This window comes from Lethenteron reissneri, chromosome 72, assembly GCF_015708825.2.
Source record: "Lethenteron reissneri isolate LAM-NWPU_2019-01 chromosome 72, ASM1570882v1, whole genome shotgun sequence".
NCBI classification, from domain to species: Eukaryota; Metazoa; Chordata; class Hyperoartia; order Petromyzontiformes; family Petromyzontidae; genus Lethenteron; species Lethenteron reissneri.
In genome coordinates, this window is record NC_083850.1 from 6,022,211 (window position 1) to 6,045,778 (window position 23,568).

The 23,568-nt window shown below is 52.7% G+C and overlaps 2 protein-coding genes across 2 annotated transcripts in view; both read left to right on the forward strand.

The window, feature by feature from the left end:
• LOC133361349 (oocyte zinc finger protein XlCOF6-like) overlaps positions 1-23,568 on the forward strand; it is a gene marked incomplete at its 3' end in the record, with an annotated part of 68,528 nt that overhangs the window by 30,356 nt on the left and 14,604 nt on the right. The window lies entirely within an intron of this gene.
• On the forward strand, positions 13,526-15,430 carry LOC133361293 (golgin subfamily A member 6-like protein 25). The gene is made up of 2 exons (XM_061580228.1): positions 13,526-13,973; positions 14,163-15,430. Exons 1-2 carry the CDS (start codon positions 13,778-13,780, stop codon positions 14,795-14,797), a joined length of 831 nt encoding a protein of 276 aa, XP_061436212.1. The 5' UTR covers positions 13,526-13,777; the 3' UTR covers positions 14,798-15,430.

The following is a 23,568-nucleotide window of genomic DNA, read 5'->3' on the forward strand; positions in this document are numbered from 1 at the left end:
CTGTATGTCACATACGAGCTTTGTTGAATAAATATCCGTGTGCCTCCACCTCGGCGTCAAGTGTCTTCACCGGTACTTCAACTGGTGTCAGAAGTAAAACTCGAACATGGACACGCGGAAGACAACGCGGGCCAAAGTACCGCAAGAAGAAGATACTGCCGAGATCGAAACGCCCGGGACGGCTACACAAGCCACAGTGCAGCCGGAGCCTGATGTCTCCTTACCGGGGCATCCGAGTGAAGGAGGATCACAGTCAGACGCATTGCGGCTGGCTCACGGGAGGCTGGCGGAGCTGTTATACGCCGCTGCCGCCACGCTGGAGTCCATCACGCGGCTGGGGGCCGGTGATTCAGCACGGGGCGAGACGGCCCAACGACCAGGGCGCCTTCCCGCCATTTCGGAGCAGCCCGAGTTTGAATCTCCCGCCATCGACGCTGCAGCTGTTCGGGGCGTGGCCAGCCTAAACATCCACTCCGGCATCGCCGTCGCTGAAGCCACGACGTCATCACCACCGCGACAGGCGATTCCATCGGCCGCTCGTACCGACGCACAGCCAAGTGGAGGTGACATCCGCCCGCGGGAATCAACAACGACCGCTGCACTCCATCAGAGGCTGCCCCCGCTGAAAGAGTTCGTCGGCGCGGAGGGGGACTGGGCCGGGTTCCGCAGGCGATTCCTCGCCCATCAAGAGATGGCGAGGTGGACAGACGAGGAGGCTCTCTGCGCGCTGCCGGCGCTCCTCGACAGCGACGCGCTCGCAGCCCTCACATCGGCACCTAAAGAGAGGCGGGCGACGTTACCGATGGCGCTGCAGCTGCTGGGAGGGGTCTACGGACCATCGGCGGAATGCAGACAGGAGTTCTACGACCGCAAGCGGGGTGAAAAGGAGTCGCCCCTGGCGTACCGAACGAGCCTCCTGGCGATGGCCAAGTCGGCCTTCCCCCGTATGGATGACGACGGCATCGACGCTATGGTGACGGAGAAAATACTCCTCCTGGCTGACGACCTTGACATCGCTGTCGTCGCACAGGAGGACGCGGAAATGACATCGCTCCAGGCGGCGCGGCTCCTCCACGCAAACCTCCTGTCGCTCCGGCGGAAAGCCAGCAGGGCATCGGCGGGGCGTGCGGTGGCTGCAGCCACCCTTCCGACGGAGGAACTCTACGCCGTCGACCACCGACGGCAACAGGCGACGAGTGCACGGCCGGGCCAGGACGGGTCGGGCCGTTCCGACCATTCGTCACCTCCGACGCCGCTCCCACGGTGTTTTAACTGCGGCGTCCGGGGCCACGTCGCCTCGGGGTGCCGCTCTCCTCGTCAGCGCGGGACGACACCTCACCGGGACGACGGGCCTCATCCCAAGCTCCACCATCAAAAACCGGCGAGTCGCGGCACCCCACACGTTTGGCCCACACACACACCCGTCACGCACTCAAACACCGCGACGAGAGGGGGGCCGGTATCACGCACCATCGCACCATCACGCACCACTCCGGGTACCCATATCGAACCCGGCCAGTGGTCCGTGCTGGCCGATCGTGTGGTTGCCGCATCGTCGGGGTCGTCGGCCGTTGTGGGGTATATCGACGGGGTTGAAGTGCGCATCCTGGTCGATACGGGAGCATCGGCGACTATTATTTCGGAATTAATTTATAATATTCTCCCTGTCCGGAGTCGTCCCTTGATGCCAGTTAACATACCATTCTATGCGGCTAACGGGGGCTCACTTGGCATCATCGGACAAATTCGTGCCCAAATTTGTATCGGGGAAATAAAATTGTCTGGGCCGATTTTTGTTTCTTCCTCGCTGGCGGTTCCGTGCCTGCTGGGGACGGACTTCCTGGCCAAAATGCCGATTGTAATTTTGATCGACCAGGGTTGCATAGAGCTTCCGTCGGGCAGACGCATGGCGTTTCTGCCATCACCGGTTGCGACTCGGACGGCGTTCGCGACGGTGCCGGCGTTCGTGGAGAGAACGGTACGCGTCCCTCCGGGGACGCAAATGTTGGTACCCTTGAAACTTCGGCGGCCCCTCGTTAAGGGTGCTGGGGCACAAGGGGTACTGTTGGGACCGTCTAGGGCCGGGGTTAGTGGACCTGACTTACTTCCGGCCCAGACCATAGTGAGAGGGGATGGTGAACCCTTCATCGCGGTCCTAAATGTGGGCTCGCGGACGGTGGTGGTCCCACAGGGGACCGTGCTTGCTCACGCAACGCCGGTGCCGTGTGAGGAACCCGCCGTAAATCGCGTCAACACTGTCCCTGCGTCGCGACCGCATTCGGACAGCGATGAAGGGTGGCTCGAGGCGCTTTGTGCGGGATCGACGGACCTGTCCGATTCAGAGCGTCAACAACTTAAAACACTACTGCGAGAATTTTCCGACGTTTTTAGTCGAAATAAATATGATTTGGGTTGCACTCACTTGCTGCGTCACCATATTGACACGGGTGACAGCGCGCCAATTCGCCAAAATCCGTTTCGGTTGAGTCCCGCCGAAAAGGACCATGTTTAATCGGCTGTTGATGACATGTTGGCCGCAGACATCATTTCTCCTTCCACCAGCCCTTGGGGAGCGCCGATCGTCCTGGTTAAAAAGCAGGACGGTTCGTTGCGGTTTTGCGTTGACTTCCGGCGTCTTAATAAAATTTCGGTTGCCGACGCATACCCGCTCCCTCGGATGGATGAATCGCTTGACGCCTTGGCGGGAGCGCGATTCTTTTCCACACTCGATTTACTTTCGGGATTCTGGCAGCTTCCTCTGGATGATGAGTCAAAGCCTAAAACTGCTTTTCGTACACCGCACGGCTTGTTTCAATTCAACCGGTTGCCGATGGGCTTACACTCAGCGCCGGCAACTTTCCAGCGTTTAATGGAATTGGTTTTGGCTGGACTGCAATGGGAGTCGTGCCTCATTTATTTGGATGACGTTATCGTCTTTGGTAAAACTTTTGATGAACATCTCCAGAGGTTGCGGGCGGTTTTCCTAAAGATGCGGGCTGCTAATTTGAAATTCAAGCCCCAAAAATGCCATTTGTTGCGTGATTCGGTGCGTTATTTGAGGCACATCGTGGGACGCTCAGGTATTGCTACCGATCCCGCCAAAACGCAGTGTGTCAGCTCCTGGCCGACTCCCACCTCGGTGGGAGAGGTCAGGAGTTTCATTGGGTTCGCGTCGTATTATCGACGGTTTGTTGCTGATTTTGCAACAATTGCTAAACCCCTGCACGCTTTAACATCTAAAGGGGTTCGGTTCCACTGGGGTCAAGAGGAGGAGGCTGCGTTCCGCTCCCTTCGGGACGCCCTGGTGAAAGCCCCTCCCTTGATTTACCCTGATTTTTCGAAGCCCTTTTTGCTCGACACCGATGCGAGCAACACGGGTATTGGGGGTGTGCTTTCCCAGGTGGTTGATGGCGTTGAACGGGTGGTCGCGTACGGTAGTCGGGTGTTGTCTCCTGCGGAGCAGAGATATTGTGTCACCCGTAGAGAACTGTTGGCAATTGTTTTTTTCATCCAACAGTATCGCCCATATCTGTACGGTCGGCATTTCACCGTCCGCACAGATCATGCGGCACTACAGTATGCCCTGCGAGTTCAACAACCATCGGGACAGTTGTCTCGATGGTTGGAGGTTCTCCAGGATTTTGATTTTGAGACCACTTACCGTAAGGGCGTTCGCCATACCAACGCGGACGCTCTGTCACGCATGCCAACCACCTCGGAATGTGCATGCCTCCTGGGGTCGGGACGTTGCAGACCTTCAGGGGACGCATCGGTTCCGATCCTGGCAGCCACCGACGACGACGAACCACTGCCTGATAATTCGATCGAACAACAGGGAAGGGATTCCCTGTTGGGGTTGCCCGTCACTGAGTGGGGGCGCCTCCAAATGGAGGATACCTCCCTCCTCGGGTGGCGTCGTCGCGTCGGGGGTGCTGGGTGGGTGAAAGGTGATTCGGGTGCATGGGAAATGGTACAGGGTCTGCTCATGCATTGGGACGGCAAATCACAGCGACATCGGCTGGTCGTCCCTTCTGAGTTGCGAGGCAAAGTGGTGTAGGCCGCGCATGAGCGCCTGTTACATCTGGGGACTCTAAAGACCCTTGCACTGATACAACTAGATTTTTTTTGGCCTGGTATGACAAAGGATGTTGGGGATCTTTTGAGTTCATGCCCGCGGTGTGCGCAACGGAAACCGCCGGCACGGGAGTCTAACCCGCCTTTACAATCAATCAAGGTGTCCAGAATAAATGAGCTTGTCGCGCTGGACATCTTGGGCCCATTTCCCGCCACCCCCAGGGGCAATAGGTATTTGCTGACAGGAGTCGAGTATTTTACGCGCTGGCCCATGGCCTGGCCCCTTGCCAACCAGTCGGCAGCAGCCATCGTGGACGCCTTTGTTCAGGGATACGTCCTGGACAAAGGTGCTCCGGAACGGCTGCTGACCGACCAGGGTAAAAATTTTTCCAGCAAATTACTTAAACAAGTCTGTGACCTCTTAGGCACAAAGAAAATTCGGACCTCCCCGTATCACCCACAGACTGACGGAATGGTCGAGCGCCTGCATCGCACCATTTCGTCAATGATGGCACAGCAGGTCTCAGATTCACAGACTGATTGGGACCTGCATATTCAGGGGGTCTTGGCGGCATACCGGATGGCACCCCATGCAGCTACGGGATTTTCCCCCTTTTACCTTATGTACGGTCGCGAACCCGACCCGCCTGTTCGCGCCCAGCTGCAGATCCCCGACCCGCAAGGAAAAACTAAATTGGCTGACCACGTCAAATTTAATCTGGCTAAATTAACAGAGGCGCGGGATGCTGCGAGGTTGAACTCGGACCTCCGTCAAAAGGCGAACGAGCGCCTCAGGCTGGGTCGGGCGCATGTAATACAGTGGAAACCGGGGGACAGGGCATGGTTGCACTGTCCCCAAGTACCCCTGGCTACCTCCCCTAAGCTGGCGCGGCCGTGGCGGGGCCCTGTGGAAGTGGTCGAGGTCTTGCGACCACAGTGCGTGCGCATTCGATGGGGGAAGCGGCGATGGTTCGTGCACCCCTCTCGGTTGAAACCCTTCGTCGCGGTACACAAACCCACTTCACACATGCGTGGCCAGACGTGTGGGGGGTCGACCGACTCACTAGGTCCGTCTCCACCGCGCTCACCTAATGCCTTGCCGGCCGTGCCACCTCCAGGTGCATCGAGACTGACGGGCTCACGCCCGACCACCCCTTCTGGGGATACCAACAGTCACGCGGCATCAGAGGAGGCCTCACTCCGGGACGGACGATTACCACCTGACGGTCCGCCACCCGGGGTTTCCCCGTGTGAGGGGCCCGCCGCGAGGACACGCGCAAAAATGCGCAGACTGTTGTGAAACCGCAAGATGTGTATATATGTTGTGTTCATTGTGTGTTGTGTGGGGGGGTGTGTTCCCTGCCCATTGAATTTACATACGTTGTGCTCACCTGCTGTTGTGTGTATGGTGGCTTCGCTGCAAATTGTATATAGCTTGTTCTTACGGAATTCGTATTTATTCAAGGGGGGGTGCGTCGGGTTGTTTTCTCTTCTTGCTGTTGCATTTTTTTTTGGTTGTGTTCTTGTTGCCGTTCTTGTTATTGTTGAAAGTTAGTGAGGCACACGCGCGGTTACGGTAAAAATTCATTTTTATTGTCATTCTGTATGTTGGCAGCCGGGACGGCTGCGAGCTATGTAGGGGGGAGTGATGTAGGGATGTTAGAGAGAGGGCCGTTATGTATGGCAGTCTATGGGAAAGAAACACAGTGGGCGGGGCTACGTGTGTGCACAGGGAGATGCCCTCTGCGACGTCCGAGCCAGACACCCTGGGGGGGGCTGGTTTGGCGTTATGATCCCCCGGGGCCCCACCCCTCAAGGAGGGTTGGGTATAAAAGGGGACGTTATATGGGCTCGGGGGCAGTTATGTTATAGTTAACTAAGAAGACTGAAGACGTCTTAGATAGAGCCCTGGACTCCCTCGTTCGATGTCCTTGTCAGGGCCGAACAGGACCGAGCCAGCGGCGTGGTCCCGAAAGCCAGAGCCGGTGCTCTTCTAAGAGCTGGTCTGGGACTCCGGGTGCCGGCCCGACTTACCAGTGTCGGGCCAAGTAGCCTCCCCTAGCCCAGTAGTGGAGGACTGTGAGGCAGGCTAGGACTTAGCTAGGAAGAGTATCCTTAGCTAGTCGGGTGAGGGGGCCGATACCCCCTCCAGTGCTGTATGTCACATACGAGCTTTGTTGAATAAATATCCGTGTGCCTCCACCTCGGCGTCAAGTGTCTTCACCGGTACTTCACATGCAAAAAAGATTTAACTACACTTATTTGGCCAATCTTATTTGACAGACAACTATTACAGGTTTACCATGTTTAGTTGTTGTCTCCTTGTCACAGGTTGAGTCACAAACCGTACCTCTCCATAACAAAGGCTCACCCTCTTAAGCCTCACCTTACCATATTAATAATAAGTATAACCCGTAAAAACAAAGTTTTTCACTATAAATCCTTTATATGTGTGGCAGCGAACTTAATATAAAGGATTTAAAAATATATTCGCCTGTGGAGGACGCGGGGATCGATCCCGCGACCTTTGGCATGGGAAGCGAGGGCGCTACCAACTGCGCTACTCCGCCACGGCCTGTGGAGGGGTTACGCTCTGGGCTCTTATACTGTGACGTTCAGCCAAAGCCAAGAATGAGTTCTTTTGAATATATGTAAAATATTATTTTTTTGCCTAAAAAGTGTAAAATTTTGGGAATTTTTTTTCACGAACATTAATTGTCTGGCACAACGAGTCTGTGTGGAAAATGTCAGCTCGATTGGATCATGGGAAGTGGGTTAAAAAACGACCGAAAGATTTGCACGGTCCTAAGCAAGCAAGCAAGCACGCAAGCAAGCGAACTTAATATAAAGGATTTAATAAAAAACGACCGAAAGATTTGCACGGTCCTAAGCAAGCAAGCAAGCACGCAAGCAAGCGAACTTAATATAAAGAATTTAAAAAGTGTGCTGTACTTGGCCCTTCCCCCCCCCTCTCCAACCATTATATAAACGGAGTGGTAGCTCCTGCAATTTCTCATTTACTTGATACAGCTGTCGTGGCTGTGACGGTTCCACCTGAAGACGGAAGCTTGTGTTGCCTCCGAAACGTCGTGATTTTTTATTTATTTTACTTTTATTAATTTTAATGTTTTACCTACGTGACTTTACCGAAAAAACCTAATAATAAGAGGTTTCTTTTTTGGGTTAGATCGCATAAATATATAAATGTGTCGTTAAAACCCACCACCACCCGACACAGCCAACTAGTAAGGGTTGTCACGTACGCAGAACATGCCAATTTGTAACTAGTACAACTCACGGTGTGTTGGAGAGTCAAGCCACAACATTTACAATCTGAGTACGACGTTTCGCCAGTAATTACAACTAGCTTCATTAGGCAACAGCCAGATTTGTGGAGCCTGTTTTTATCATTTGCCTGTTATCATTCGCCTGTTATTAAGTTAAAGTAGAAATTGTTATTATTGTTGTAATCACGTTATCAGTATAGAAATAATTGTTATTATGTTAAAAGTAGAAATAATTATTGTTATCAAGTTCTAAGTGGAAATAATAATTACTGTTCTCATTCGCCTGTCGTTATCATTTGCCTGTTGTTATTTTTCGCCTATTGTTATCAAGTTAGAAGTAGAAAGTTATTATTATTGTTATCATCCACCTGGTGTTGGTACTGCACGTCTCTAATCCAGCACTGTGGAAGGTAGCGAGGGCTGGTGAATCACCGCACAATGATGTTGGCAAATCCCCTTCCCGTGGGTGTCGAGGTGCCATAACCTGACTCGCCAGGAGAAGGCAGTAGAGCAAGTGGACTAATCGCCATCTTCACCTGTACAGGGATAGAGTGTTTCACCCTCGCACGCATGGGTTTTCTCCGGGTACTCCGGTTTCCCCCACTGGTATAAACACTCGTCATTAATTAGCGCATAATGCCTCCATAGAGGACCGCAGAGCTTGGACAATTGTTGGTACTGGCTCACCACGTGGCTTCCTTCCTGCACGGCTGTGGTTCCTCATGCCTCTGAGTCGTTCTTGTGCTCGCTATAAAACTTTTAATTATTACTATTATTCGCCAGGCGGTGGTGTTGCAAGCCTGTGATCCAGCAGTGGAAGGCAGCAAGGGTGAGTGGATCACACAGTGAATGTTGTGAAACCCCCTTCCCGTGGGCATCCAGGTGCCTTCTCCTGGCTGGCTGGCCAGGAGAAGGCAGTACAGAAAGTGGGATAATCGCCATCTTTGCCTATACGGTTTAAAGTGCTGCCCCACGGGTTTTTTCCAGGTGCTCCGGTTTCCCCCACTTGTGTAAGAACTCATCATTCATTCGTCGAAAACTTAAAAAAAAAACTATTCAGGACCCGACTGTGACTCAGTGTGGTTTTCCTGGAGTAAGTCTATTTTATTATTATAAAGAATTAAAGGGGATGTTTAATGACACGACTAGAGAGCTGGCTTGCACTGCGAGGAACTTAATATTCAACTTGAATTCCGCAACCCTCAATGGCCTTTTTAAGTTAAATTTGTGCATGTAAGACTCGCACAAACAACCATACCCAGAAACCCATAGACCCCAACAGAGACCCATACATTCCTACAAACACTCAGACTCACACAGCGACCCCATACTCACAGAGACTGATAGACATGCACAGAGACCCATAGCCTCACACAGAGATCCATACACTCAAAGGCCCAAAAACTCACACAGAAATCCATAGATTCGCACACAGAGATCAATAGATTTTTAATTTGAATATTTATTTATACTGGATGAATCTGATGAGCTATAACGATCTGTTTTCACAGACGTCCAATCGGGTGGGTCAGAAAATAACAACAAATATACAATACAAAAACATCACAGGAAAGGTAAACAAATTGTTTCGAAATATACTAATTAAACTGAACTCTTTTTATCTTACCATAGACTCATACAAACATGTTGGACTCGCACAGAGACCTTAACCACTAAACCTCGAACAATTAAAACCCTCTAAACCCCTAACTATCTAAATCCATAACCATCTAAACCGCTAACCCTCTCAACCCCTTTACCCTTACAACCCTAATCTTTAAACCCCTCGCCCTCTAAAAGCTTAACCTCTAAACCCCCAAAACTCTAACCATCTCAACCCCTAACCCTCTAAATTCCTATACCCCTAACCCTCAACCCCTTTACCGTTAAAACCCTAACCCACCAAAACCCTCACTCTCTAAACCCCTTATTCTTTTAACCCTAACCGTCTAAGCCATTAAAAACCAAACCCTCTAAACCCTCTGAATCCCTAACCCTCTAATCCTTGAAACCCTAACCTTCTAAAACCCTAAATCCCTAACATTCTAAATACCAACCAATCTAAACCACTACCCTCTAAAGAACTAACCCTCTAGACCCCTAACCCTCTGAACTCATAACCTCCTAAATCCTCAACCTCTAAAATCCTAACCCTCAAAACCCTAACGTTCTAAAAACCTAAATCTGTAACCTAATCCTAACACATTTAAACCCCAACCCTCTAAAGAACGAACCCTCTAGAAGCCTAACCCTTAAAACACCTATGCCCCTAAAATGCTAACCCTCTAAACACATAATCCACTACACCCGGAACCCTCTAAACCCATAAAGGTTTTTTTTTGTTAGATTATGTAAATATAAACATGTCGTTAAACCAACCACCACCCGAAACAGTCAATTAGTAAAATTTGTCACATCAACAAAAAGTGCCATTTAGTGTTGGAGACTAACCCAAAAAAAAACTTTATTATGGACAATATTAGTTGTGAAAGTCTAGGTGTTAAACCCTCAACTCTCAAACCACTAAACCCCCAACACTGTAAATCACTAACCCTTGAAACCCCGATACCTCTAAACCCCTAAACCTTATAAACTCCTAACCCTCTAAACCACTACCCCTTTAACAATAAACCCCATAAAATATCTAAACACCTAATTCTCTAAACCGAGAATCCTTTAAACCCATATCCTTCTAAACTGTAACCCTCTAAAACCCAACCCTCAAAACCCCTTTACCCTTAAAACCATAACGGTCTAAACCCATCACCCTCTAAAATCCTAACCCATAAACCCCCAAACCTCTAACCCACTGAACCCTTAACCTAAACCCTTACAGTGAGGAAAAAAAAAGTATTTGATCCCCTGCTGATTTTGTACGTTTGCCCACTGACAAAGAAATGATCAGTCTATAATTTTAATAGGTTTATTTGAACAGTGAGAGACAGAATAACAACAACAAAATCCAGAAAAACGCATGTCAAAAATGTTATAGCTTGATTTGCATTTAATGAGGGAAATAAGTATTTGACCCCCTCTCAATCAGAAAGATTTCTGGCTCCCAGGTGTCTTTTATACAGGTAACGAGCTGAGATTAGGAGCACACTCTTAAAGGGAGTGCTCCTAATCTCAGCTTGTTACCTGTATAAAAGACACCTGTTCACAGAAGCAATCAATCAATCAGATTCCAAACTCTCCACCAAGGCCAAGACCAAAGAGCTCTCCAAGGATGTCAGGGACAAGATTGTAGACCTACACAAGGCTGGAATGGGCTACAAGACCATCGCCAAGCAGCTTGGTGAGAAGGTGACAACAGTTGGTGCGATTATTCGCAAATGGAAGAAACACAAAATAACTGTCAATCTCCCTTGGCCTGGGGCTCCATGCAAGATCTCACCTCGTGGAGAACGGTGAGGAAATCAGCCCAGAATTACACAGGAGGATCTTGTCAATGATCTCAAGGCAGCTAGGACCATAGTCATCAAGAAAACAGTTGGTAACACACTATGCCGTGAAGGACTGAAATCCTGCAGCGCCCGCAAGGTCCCCCTGCTCAAGAAAGCATATATACATGCCCGTCTGAAGTTTGCCAATGAACATCTGAATGATTCAGAGGACAACTGGGTGAAGGTGCTGTGGTCAGATGAGACGAAAATGGAGTTCTTTGGCATCAACTCAACTCCTCGCCATGTTTGGAGGAGGAGGAATGCTGCCTATGACCCCAAGAACACCATCCCCACCGTCAAACATGGAGGTGGAAACATTATTCTTTGGGGGTGTTTTTCTGCTAAGGGGACAGGACAACTTCACCGCATCAAAGGGACGATGGACGGGGCCATGTCCCGTCAAATATTGGGTGAGAACCTCCTTCCCTCAGCCAGGGCATTGAAAATGGGTCGTGGATGGGTATTCCAGCATGACAGTGACCCAAAACACACGGCCAAGGCAACAAAGGAGTGGCTCAAGAAGAAGCACATTAAGGTCCTGGACTGGCCTATCCAGTCTCCAAACATTAATCCCATAGAAAATCTGTGGAGGGAGCAGAAGGTTTGAGTTGCCAAACGTCAGCCTTGAAACCTTAATGACTTGGAGAATATCTGCAAATAGGAGTGGGACAAAATCCCTCCTGAGATGTGTGCAAACCTGGTGGCCAACTACAAGAAACGTCTGACCTCTGATTGCCAACAAGGATTTTGCTACCAAGCACTAAGTCATGTTTTGCAGAGGGGTCAAATACTTATTTCCATTATTAAAATGCAAATGAAGTTATAACATTTATGACGTGCGTTTTTCTGGATTTTGTTGTTATTTTGTCTTTCACTGTTCAAATAAACCTACCATTAAAATTATAGACTGATCATTTCTTTGTCAGTGGGCAAACATACAAAATCATCAGGGGATCAAATACTTTTTTCCCTCACTGTAAACCCAAAACCCTATAAACCCCTAACCCTTTAAACCCCTTTACCATCTAAACTTTTTTACCCTTAAATCCCTTTACCCTGAAAACCCTAACCCTCTAAAACCCCGTACCCCAAATAGCCTAATCCTCTAAACACCTAACCCTCTAAACCCCTAACTCTCGAATCCCCTCAACCCCTAAACCCTATAACCCTCGAAATCCCTAAACCTCTAAACCCCTTATCCCTGAAATAACCTGAAACCTCTAAACCCTTAACTTTATAAATCCCTAACCCTCTAAACCCCTAACCCTTTGTGTGGAATGTGGTGGGGGTGGGATCATGGGGTGGGTGGGTGCAGGGTGTGTGTGGTGTGCGGTGTGCGGTGGGTGGTGGGTATCACAGGGGGGTGAATGGGTGCAGGGTGTGTGTGGTGGGTATGGTGATAGTGGTTGTGGTTCACAACGATCCGTAACCACCACCACCTCTACTGTGTGGTTGACCGGCCACCACACAGCAGCACGCGTCGGAGGAGTGAACGGATGGTTCTCCCTATGCGGGCCAGACTCCCTCGCTTCCTCTTCTCCTCCTGCATCATCATCACCTGATCCTCTTTCCTTGTCATCTCTTTCTCCACCATCTTCTCCACCAATGTCTCCTCCACCTGCACCACCATCTCATCTTCCTGCTCCTTCGTCCATACCTCCTCTGTCTCCCCCCTCATCTCCTCTTCCGGGGGTGGAGAGTCCCCGAGGTGGGTATAAAAGACGGACTCCAGGACGGCCTGAGGCAGTGCTCTGAAGACTGAAGACCGGCTAGGCTGGGACCCTGGGACCCCGGGACCCTGGGACACGACGTCCTTTTAAGCGGCGGGGCCGAGCACGGACCAGTGGTCGAGACCCGCACCTTGGCTGGGTCGGGTCAGCATAGCCTCCCCTAGGCCACCCTTAGTCGGAGGACTCAGAGCCCGTAGCCCCAGTGATAGGGCACGTTAGCCCGGAGGCCATACCTCCCCAAGTAGTGGGAGTAAAAGGGGCTTATGTTATAAGATTTAAATAAACCGTGTTGCCTCTAAGCTACGTCTCCAGTCTCCGTGGGAACCCACTACATATACACAAGAAATGCTGTTCTACACATAACGGCCATGCCACGTTTCAGTTCAAAGTAACGCTGCAGTACGTGCACAGGCTATGCTCCTTTACTCTGTATTATACGGCACACACTTTCATGGTGTTGTGTACACGGTATATGATGCGTTACACATAGGCCGTGCTGTATTATGAACTCCGTTCAAAGCATCAGTTTATATGTAGCCAATGCCACTGTACAAAGACAAAGATCCCCCTCATAGCTTTAACAGATTTTTGAGGCAAGTGGTGTTAGTGAGCGCCTAATGAGGACTGGCACAGTACACAGGGGAGTGGGTGGCCAACACCACGCCCAGCCGCATTTGTCTCCCTCGTGGTGATGTGTACACACTGCATCAGGTACCCATTTGAGGTTGAGTCGACCAAGGGGAGGCCCAGGACCGGTTCAGATATTTCCCACTTTTATACCGGTAGGAACAACAGGTTCCACACTGCCCACCAGGGATTATTTGTCTGTTGTGCATGGGGAGGGGAGGGTGGGGGTGGGAGGGGTGGGGCTGGGTGGAGAGGGGAGGGTGGGGAGGGGCTGGGGGAGGGTGGGGAGGGGCTGGGGGAGGAGGGAAGGGGCTGGGTGGGGAGGGTGGGGCTGGGTGGGAGGGGTGGGGCTGGGTGTGGAGGGGCTGGTCACCCCGTGGTGCCCTTATAAAACTCAACGTTTAACCTACCCACTCCACTATACACGACACGATACACTACACTTATACAAGTGTAGTGAGTTATCAGGGAGACAGACGACGTAGTTGAGGCACACTCTTTTATTTAACCAAAAGGCGGTAACATTACTTGAAGGGGTAACGGCGCCTTCACCCGTACTCAATGGGAAACACCCCTAGTACTATCCCCTGACTTCTCCTATTCCCAGTCCTCCGCTATGAGTGCTAGGGGAGGCTATCTGATCCGGCCCTGGTCAAGCACGGATCCCGGCACCCAGCTAACCAGGCCGTGCTCTTACAAGAGCAGCGGTCCTGGAGCTCTTGGGGCCGCGCCACTTGCCCTGCTCGGCCCTGACAAGGACAGCGAGCCAGGGGAGTTCCAGGGCCTGTTCTGCCGGTCTTCAGTCTTCAATGGTAAGCTTCTCACACATTGGCCTCGAGCCCTCTGGCTCCCCGCCTTTTATAAGAATCCTCTCCGAGGGGTGGGGCTATGGGGGATCACAGCACCCCCATGCCTCCCCAGGGTTAACTGATGGTGGGGGGGGGAGTGCAATCTCTGCTGTAGCAGGAAGTTGGAACGGTGTCGTGCGCATCTCTTTACAGAGCGGAGGCGGCGCTGCCCCCATCCTCCGCGCTTGCCCAGGCCTAAATGGCTGACGGTTGTTGTGGAGGAAGAGGAGACTCCGGTGGAGGAGCTGTTGGTGCAGGAGGAGGAGACCCTGGTGGAGGAGCTGGTGGTGCAGGAGGAGGAGATCCTGGTGGAGGAGCTGGTGGTGCAGGAGGAGGAGACCCTGTTGGAGGAGCTGGTGGTGCAGGAGGAGGAGACCCTGGTGGAGGAGCTGGTGGTGCAGAAGGAGGAGACCCTGGTGGAGGAGCTGGTGGTGCAGGAGGAGAAGAACCTGGTGGAGGAGCTGGTGGTGCAGGAGGAGGAGACCTTGGTGGAGGAGCTGGTGGTGCAGGAGGAGACCCTGGTGCAAGAGCTGGTGGTGCAGGAAGAAGAGGAGATGAGGGGGGAGACAGAGGAGGTATGGACGAAGGAGCAGGAGGATGAGATGGTGGTGCAGGTGGAGGAGACATTGGTGGAGAAGATGGTGGAGAAAGAGATGACAAGGAAAGAGGATCAGGTGATGATGCAGGAGGAGAAGAGGAAGCGAGGGAGTCTGGCCCGCATAGGGAGAACCATCCGTTCACTCCTCCGACTCGTGCTGCTGTGTGGTAGCCGGTCCACCACACAGTAGAGGTGGCTCTGGAATAACCCCCCAACCCCTCACCTGGGGTCGGGCGGGGGAACTCGGCCTCTCAACGCTCCCGGTTCTCTCTCTAACTCAGGGTGGCACCCCCTGTCGACTCGTGCCCGCAACTACAGGTGGTGTGTGCTTTGCATTTCCGACGCTACATATACAGCAAGAAATACTCTACATATGTAATAACAGCCATAGAGGGTTCACGTGGGGATTGGCTTGCCGGTCCTGCTTTGTAGCCAATAAGGGTTGAGATAGGGAGCATGACCCCGGCGTGATCACGGCATGTCATCAGGAGTGATTGGCCTAGCCATTCGGGGCCCCAGCTAATGGGGAGCCGGATGAGAGGCGTGGTCCCGGGATTGACAGGGAACCATCGAGAATGGTCAAGGCTGTCCATGGAGGATTGGCTGGGGGGACCACGTGATGGAAGGATTAAGAGAGAGTGAGAGAGAACGATCGGGAGCAGACTGGGGAACGAACAGAGCCACGCGCGTACGGGGGCTCTGGGTGCCACGTGCGCGGTGGGAACTGGTGTGAAGTCAGCCCGCTCTCTGTTGTCTGCCAGCAACAGAGAGTGTGTGAGTAAAGTGTATTGTGGAAGTGAAAATAAAGAGGACCGATTCCGAAGCCGTCTCAGAAGGATTATTACACGTAGAGAGAGCATTGCATCTGTGTGTGTGTACTGCATGACACACGGTGTTCGGTGTGTAATGCACAGTGATGGGCTGCTGCTGCTGCACCTGTTGACGTTGATGTCGGGGCAGGCAGAGTCCTCGCTCCGGGTTCCGGTGGCGTTGCTCCGGGGGAACGTGCAGAAGAAGGCGTTGGCCAGGAGGCAGGCGGCCTGCGCCTGAGACATCGTCAGCATCAAGCCGGTGTCCCGGCGGAGCAGCGGCAGGGGCTGGGGACACGTGCGGTGCACAGGGCGCAGCGACGTTACACGCGGCAACGGGTGGCACGGGGTTGCAGAGGAGCAACGGCGTAATGGTAACACCGATGCAGAGCACTGAGCCTGCAGCACTGGGATGTTGGGGTCTGGATCAAGGAGTTCTGAAATGGACGTAAACCAGATTATTGTTGTGCACGTGAGGTTAATGGTGCAGCCCTGCAATTACTTGCTCATGCAACTGCTGGTGAAAGAACCCCCACTAGAGGGAGGTCTAGAGTGCCGATCCGGTGGGTATGTTTTGGCCAACTTTTCCACACTGACCATATGTCTTGAAAGAGGTGGGAGTACTCGCCATTTAGCCCATTGCACGCGACCCACTGATGGACTGTGGGTGGACAAAAACAGGGAATTGTAAGAATCCTGGTCAATGTTTTCAAGGCCAGGCTGGGAGATCGAACCGCGACATTTTAAGTCAATCGTGACAACCATTCCACAGTCATGGCAGCAGCCCTTTTGCAGAAATCAAATAAAATATTGGAGAGGGCTTCACACAAGAAACAAGAAGATTTAGTGGTTTGGATGTGGCTCTCCAATGAATACAGAGAGGGAACCACAAGTAGCGGTGCATACTCGGGCGCAAGGAAATAGAAGCAGAGACAAAGAATGAGACAGATCGATGCAATAAAGAATTGGCAGTGGTGCACCAAGCACGACCCCTTGCTGAGCGCTGCAGCAGCAGCCCCCCCCATCCCCGGACCCCTCCCCCCACCCTCCACTTCTCACCCTGACGCCACACAACCCGTGGGTAGGCGATGCCCTCTGGTGAACAAGGCGCGGTACAGGCGGCAGCACGAGACGCCAGCAGCGTTGCGCTGCCAGGGTTACTCACCCGAACACCTCCGTACACTTACACACCTACATACACCTCTATACACTTACACACCTACACACACACACCTATACAACAACAACCGCCATTCGTCACTAAGTGGCGATGACGTCACCACGACGCTTGTGCCAGGCCAAGTGCACCTTGAGGCCACGTGAAGTGTCGAACGCCCGCTGGCAGGAGGTCAAGGGGGAAAGGTCCTGTGGTGTGAGTGGGGTGTGTGGTGTGAGTGGTGTGTGTGGTATGAGTGGTGTGTGTCGTGTGTGTGGTGTGAGTGGTGTGTGTAGTGTGTGTGGTGTGTGTGGTGTGAGTGGTGCGTGTGGTGCGTGTGGTGTGTGTGGTGTGAGTGGTGTGTGTGGTGTGAGTGGTGTGTGTGGTGTGAGTGGTTTGTGTGGTGTGTGTGGTGTGAGTGGTGTGTGTGGTGTGAGTGGTGTGTGTGGTTTGTGTGGTGTGTGTGGTGTGTGTGGTGTGTGTGGTGTGAGTGGTGTGTGTGGTGCGAGTGGTGTGTGGTGTTTGTGGTGTATGTGGTGTGTATCACCACCTCCATCACCCCAACTGTGCGGTCGACCGGTCGCAACAAAACAGCATCATGCTGCGGAGGAGCGCACGGATCGCGTTCGCCACACGAGCCAGGCCCTTTCGTTCCTGCACTACCACCTCCTCCTGTGTGTAGGTGTGAGTAAGGGTATAGAGGTGTGTGTGTAGGTGTTTAGATGTATAGAGGTGTGTGTAGGTGTGTGTAAGTGTATAGAGGTGTGTGTGTGTAGGTGTATAGAGGTGGGTGTGTGTAGGTGTGTGTGGGGAGCGGTAGTGTAGCGGTTAGCGCGCTGCGCTATGAACCTGGCGACCCGGGTTCGATTCCCGCTCACGGCTAACACCAGTGACGATTATCTGAACCGGTCCTGGGCCTCCCCTAGGTCGACTCAGCCTTAAATGAGTACCTGGTGCGGTGTGTAAACATCGCCACTAGGGAGACAAAGGCGGTCGGGCGTGGTGCTGGCCACCCACCCCCTCGTGTACCGTTCCGGCCTTCATAGGTGCTCGCTAACAGCACTTGCCCCTACAGTCTGTTCAGGCTATACGGGGGATCTTTGTCTTTGTGTAAGTATATAGAGGTGTGTAGAGGTGTGTAGAGGTGTGTAGAGGTGTGTAGAGGTGTAGTGTGTAGAGGTGTGTGTATGTGTGTATGTGTGTGTAAGTGGGGAGCGATAGTGCAGCGGTTAGCGCGCTGCGCTATGAACCCGGCGACACGAGTTCTATTCCCGCTCACGGCCAACACCAGTGACGATTATCTGAACTGGTCCCGGGCCTCCCCTAGGTCGACTCAGCCTCAAATGAGTACCTGGTGCGGTGTGTAAACATTGTCACTAGGGAGACAAAGGCGGTCGGGCGTGGTGCTGGCCACCCACCCCCTCGTGTACCGTTCCGGCCTTCATAGGTGCTCGCTAACAGCACTTGCCCCAACAGTCTGTTAAAGGCTATACGGGGGTTCTTTGTAAGTGTATAGAGGTGTGTATAGAGGGGTGTATGTAGGTGTGTAGAGGTGTGTGTGTAAGTGTATAGAGGTGTGTGTGAGGTCCTGGGGGAGGGAAAATCTCTCAGCCAGGAAAACATCATGGCACAAAGTGGGGATAACCCTGCTGAGGCTGCGGTGCCTCAAATATTGGAGGAAGTCACCCCCTGTGAGTGGCTGGCTGAGGTGCCATCTGTTGAGGAAGTACTGAAGGCGATCCGGAGTCTGAGACCAGGAAAGGCACCGGGCAGAGATGATCTCCCAAGCGAAATGCTGAGGGAGGGTGGCGCTTGTGCACAGATTGCCTTATATATTACCCTATATATATTACCCTGATGTACACGCAGAGAGAGAGAGAGACCCTCGTTAAACATTAAATACTGGAGGGGGCTGCTGTGATGCAATGGCTCGTAAAATTCACTGGCAATAGAGAGATTGCTGGTTCCACCTTCTGGCCCAGCAGTTGAAACAAATGGTCGAGTACTAATAGGGTTTTTCCCCTTTTTTCTGGCAACAAAACTGACACCTTTTGCAAGGCATCATGCTTACATTAACCACAATACTTGCAGTCAAATGTTGCCAGAAAAAAGGGGAAAACCCCTATTAGTATATTTTGGTACTGGCAAAGGAGGTCCCAAAATGGTCGAGTATCTTAAGTTCCCCTGCCTCTGTCCGCCAAACAGTACAACTGGGTACACAAAAATCGAGTGGCAAGTTGGGTGGGTAGGTGGTGGATGAATGAGTGCATCGGTGTGTGGGTAATTGGATGAGTTGGTACCTGGGTAAGTGGATGGTAGGTGGTTGAATGGGTGGATGGGTAATTGAATGAGTGGGTCAGTGTGTGAATGAGTGGGTGGGTGTGTGGTAGGTGGATGGATGAGTGGGTAATTCAGTGTGTAGATTAGTGGATGTGTGAATGTGTTAATGAGTAAGTTGGTGGTTGGTGAATGATTAGGTTGGTGAGTGAGCGGGTCAGTGAGTTAGTTTAAATGAATGAGTGGTTGAATGGGTAATTAAATGAATGGGGAGGTGGATACATGATTTGGTGCTTGGGTGGGTCAGTGGGTAATTGAGCGAGTGGGGAATGAGTACGTGGGTGAGTGGATTTTTGAATGAGTGAATGGGTGAGTTCGTGAGTCTGTGTGTGAGGGGATAATTGAGTGGTTGGATGAGTGAATGGGTAAATTAGTGGATATTTGAGTGAGTGGTTGGATGGGTGAGTGGGTAAATGAGTGGTGGGTGAATGGGGAGGTGATTGGGTGAGTGGATGAGTGGGTGCGTGGGCGGGTGGGTGAGTGGATGGGTAAGTTAGTAAGTGGGCGAGTGGGTGGGTGAGTGGGTGGATACGCGGGTGGGTGAGTTAGTAGGTGGGTAAGTTAGTAGGTGGGTGAGTAGGTGGGTGAGTGGATGGGTGAGTGGGTGGGTGAGCGAGTGAATGAGTCGGTGAATCATTGAATTAGTGGGTGAGTAGGTGACCGAGTGAGTACATGAGTGGGTGAGTGGGTGGGTGAGGAGGTGCGTGAGTGGGTGAGTGAGAGTGGGTGGGTGGGTGAGTGCGTGGGTAAATTAGTGGATGAATGAGTGGGTGGGTGTGGGTGGGAGAGTGAGTGGGAAAGTGAGTGAGTGGGTGGGAGGGTGAATGGGTGGGTGAGTGGGTGGGTGTGTGGTAGGTGGATGAATGAGTGGGTAATTCAGTGTGTAGATTGGTGGATGTGTGAATGTGTTAATGAGTCAGTGGGTGGTTAAGTTGGTAAATGATTAGGTGGGTGGATGAGTGAGTGGGCGGGTCAGTGAGTTAGTTTGAATGAATGAGTGGTTGAATGAGTAATTCAATGAATAGGGAGGTGGATACATGATTTCGTGCTTGGGTGGGTCAGCGGGTAATTGAGCGAGTGGGGAATGAGAACGTGGGTGAGTGGATTTTTTAATGAGTGATTGGGTGAATGGGTTCGTGAGTCTGTGTGTGAGTGTATAATTGAGTGGTTGGATGGGTGAATGGGTAAATTAGTGGATATTTGAGTGAGTGGTTGGATGGTTGAGTGGGTTAATGAGTGGTGGGTGAGTGGGGAGGTGATTGGGTGGGTGAGTGGGTTCGTGGGTGGGTGGGTGAGCGGATGGGTAGGTTATTAAATCGGCGAGTGGGTGCGTGGGTGGTGCACATGGTGCACATAGCCTGGCACAAGCGTCGTGGTGACGTCACCGCCACTTAGTGGCGAATGGCGGTTGTTGTTGAGTGTATAGAGGTGTTTGTAAGTGTATATAGGTGTGTGTGTATGTGTGTGTAAGTGTATAGAGGTGTGTGTGTAAGTGTATAGAGGTGTGTGTGTAAGTGTATAGAGGTGTGTGTGTAAGTGTATAGAGGTGTGTGTGTAAGTGTATAGAGGTGTGTGTATGTGTGTAAGTGTATAGAGGTGTGTGTAGGTGTGTGTAAGTGTATAGAGGTGTGTGTGTAGGTGTGTGTAAGTGTGTAGTACCGTTGAGGACGCTTGGACACTCGGGGTTGAGGCACACGTATTTATTCCGCACAGTGGTTACAACCGCGGTCATACAATACTAGAGGGGGTATCGGCCCCCTCACCCGGCTAGCTGGGAATACACTGCTAGCTATCTCTAACCTACCTCCTAGTCCTCCGCTAAGAGCTAGGGGAGTCTATCTGGCCCGACACTGGTGAGTCGGGCTACGGTACCCGGAGTCCCAGAGCACTAACTCTGGTTCTCGGGACCACGCCGCTGGCTCGGTCCTGCGCGGCCCTGACAAGGGCGGCGTTCCAGGGGAGTCCAGGGCTCTAGCTAGATGATCTTGGGTCTTCACGCCTTTAGCTGTAACATTCTGCCTCGAGCCCTCCGGCTCATCCCCTTTTATCCCCAACCCCCCGCTGAGGGGTGGGGCCCCCCGGGGGATCACACTCCGGGCCAGCCCCCCAGGCTGCCTGGTGCGGACGTCGTTGCGAGCGCCTCCCCGTGTGCTCATGGAGCCCCGCCCACTGTGTTTGTTTCCCGTGTGATCCCATGTATACTGGCCCTCCGTAACACCCCTACATCACCCCCCCCTACATAGCCCGCAGCCGTCCCGGCTGCATCAATCAACAATAAAAGTTTTATTTACCCTTTGACCCCGCGTGTGCCTCACAATTATTGAACCATAACGCAACGAGAACAACAACAATAACCAGAAAAGCCAGAAGGGAAAACAACCCAACGCACCCCACCCCCGAATAAATACGAATACCGTAAAACCAACGTATATACAATGTCCAGGGAACCCCAGCACACACACAACACACCAGGAACACAACATATGTACAATCCAATGTGCCAGGTGGGAACCCCAGCACACACACAACACACCAGGAACACAACATACGTACGATCCAATGTGCCAGGAACACGCCACCGACGCAGCACACAGTGAATATGACACGGAAAAAAAAAAATTCTTTTTTTTCATCACAAGAGTCTGCGCATTCTTGCGCGCGTCCTTGCCGCTGGCCCGTCACACGGGGCAACCCCGGATGGCGGCCCGTCGGGTGGCAACTGTCCATTTCCGGGTGGGTCTGTTCTCGATGTCGCGAGACCCTCGGCATCCCCCGTCGGGGTTGTCGGGCGTGAGCCCGTCATTCCTGGTGCACCTGGGGGCGGGACAGCCGGCAACACGTCAGGTGAGAGCAGCGGAGACGGACCCTTTGAGTCGGTCGACCCCCCACATGTTTGGTCACGTGTGTGGAGTCGGAACTCGCGCCGCAACGAAGGGTTTCAGTCTGGAGGGGTGTACAAACCACCGGCGCTTCCCCCATTTGATGCGCACGCACTGAGGGCGCACAACCTCAACCACCTCGACGGGGCCCCGCCACGGCTGCACCAGTTTTGAGGAGGTCGCGAGTGGTACCTGGGGACAGTGCAGCCATGCCCTGTCTCCCGGCTTCTACTGTAGCACGTGCGCGCGACCCATTCTGAGGCGCTCATTAGCTTTCTGACGCATGTCGGAATTTTGCATGGCCGCATCCCGCGCCTCTGTCAATTTCGCAAGGTTAAATTTAACATGGTCGGCCAATTTAGTTTTTCCCTGCGGCGCGGGGATCTGCAGCTGGGCCCGAACAGGTGGGTCAGGTTCGCGGCCATACATGAGGAAGAAGGGGGAAAATCCCGTCGCAGCATGGGGGGCCAATCTGTATGCTGCGAGGACCCCTTGAATTTGCAAGTCCCAATCGGTCTGTGAGTCCGAAACCTGCTGTGACAACATAGACGTGATGGTTCGGTGCAGACGCTCGACCATCCCGTCAGTTTGCGGGTGATAGGGAGAGGTACGAATTTTTTTCGTGCCCAGGAGCTCACAGACCTGTTGGAGCAATTTGCCGGAAAAATTTTTGCCCTGGTCGGTCAGCAGCCGCTCCGGAGCACCTTTGTCCAGGATGTATCCCTGGACAAAGGCCTCCACGATGGCTGCTGCCGACTGGTTGGCCAGGGGCCAGGCCATAGGCCAGCGCGTGAAGTACTCCACCCCGGTCAACAAATATCTATTTCCCCTGGGGGTGGCGGGGAATGGGCCCAGAATATCCAGCGCGACAAGTTCGTTCACTCTGGAGACTGATAGACTGCAAAGGCGGGTTTGACTCCCGTGCTGGTGGTTTTCGCTGCGCACACTGAGGGCATGACCCCAACAGATCTGCGACGTCCCTCGTCATGCCCGGCCAAAAAAAATCAAGCTGGAGCAAGGCGAGGGTCTTATGGGTCCCCAGGTGGAGGAGGCGCTCATGAGCGGCCCACACCACCTTACCCCGTAACCCCGAAGGGACCACCAGCCGGTGTCGATGGGATTTCCCGTCCCAATGCATCAGCAGACCCGTGAGCATTTCCCACGCGTCGGCATCACCCCTCCCCCGTCCAGCCTCCCCGACGCGACGACGCAACGCGAGGAGGGAGGTATCCTCCATCTGCAAGCGCCCCCATTCAGTGACAGGCAACCCCAACAGGGAATCTGATCCCTGTTGTGCGATCGAATTCGTCATCGACGCTGCGTCGTCTGCGGCCGCCAAGACCGGAACAGATATTTCAGCCGGATGCCTGCAACGACCCGACCCCAGGAGGCATGCGCATTCGGAGGTGGTTGGCATGCGCGACAGAGCGTCCGCATTGGTGTGGCGAACGCCCTTACGGTACGTGGTTTCAAAATCAAAGTCCTGGAGAACCTCCAACCATCGAGACAATTGTCCCGATGGTTGTTGAACTCGCAGGGCGTACTGTAGTGCCGCATGATCTGTACGGACGGTGAAACGCTGACCGTACAGATATGGCCGGTACTGTTGGATGAAATAGACAATTGCCAACAGTTCCCGACGGGTGACACAATATCGTTGCTCCGCTGGAGACAACACCCGACTGCCATACGCGACTACCCTTTCCACGCCATCAACCACCTGGGAAAGCACGCCCCCAATACCTGTGTTGCTCGCATCGGTGTCGAGCACAAAGGGTTT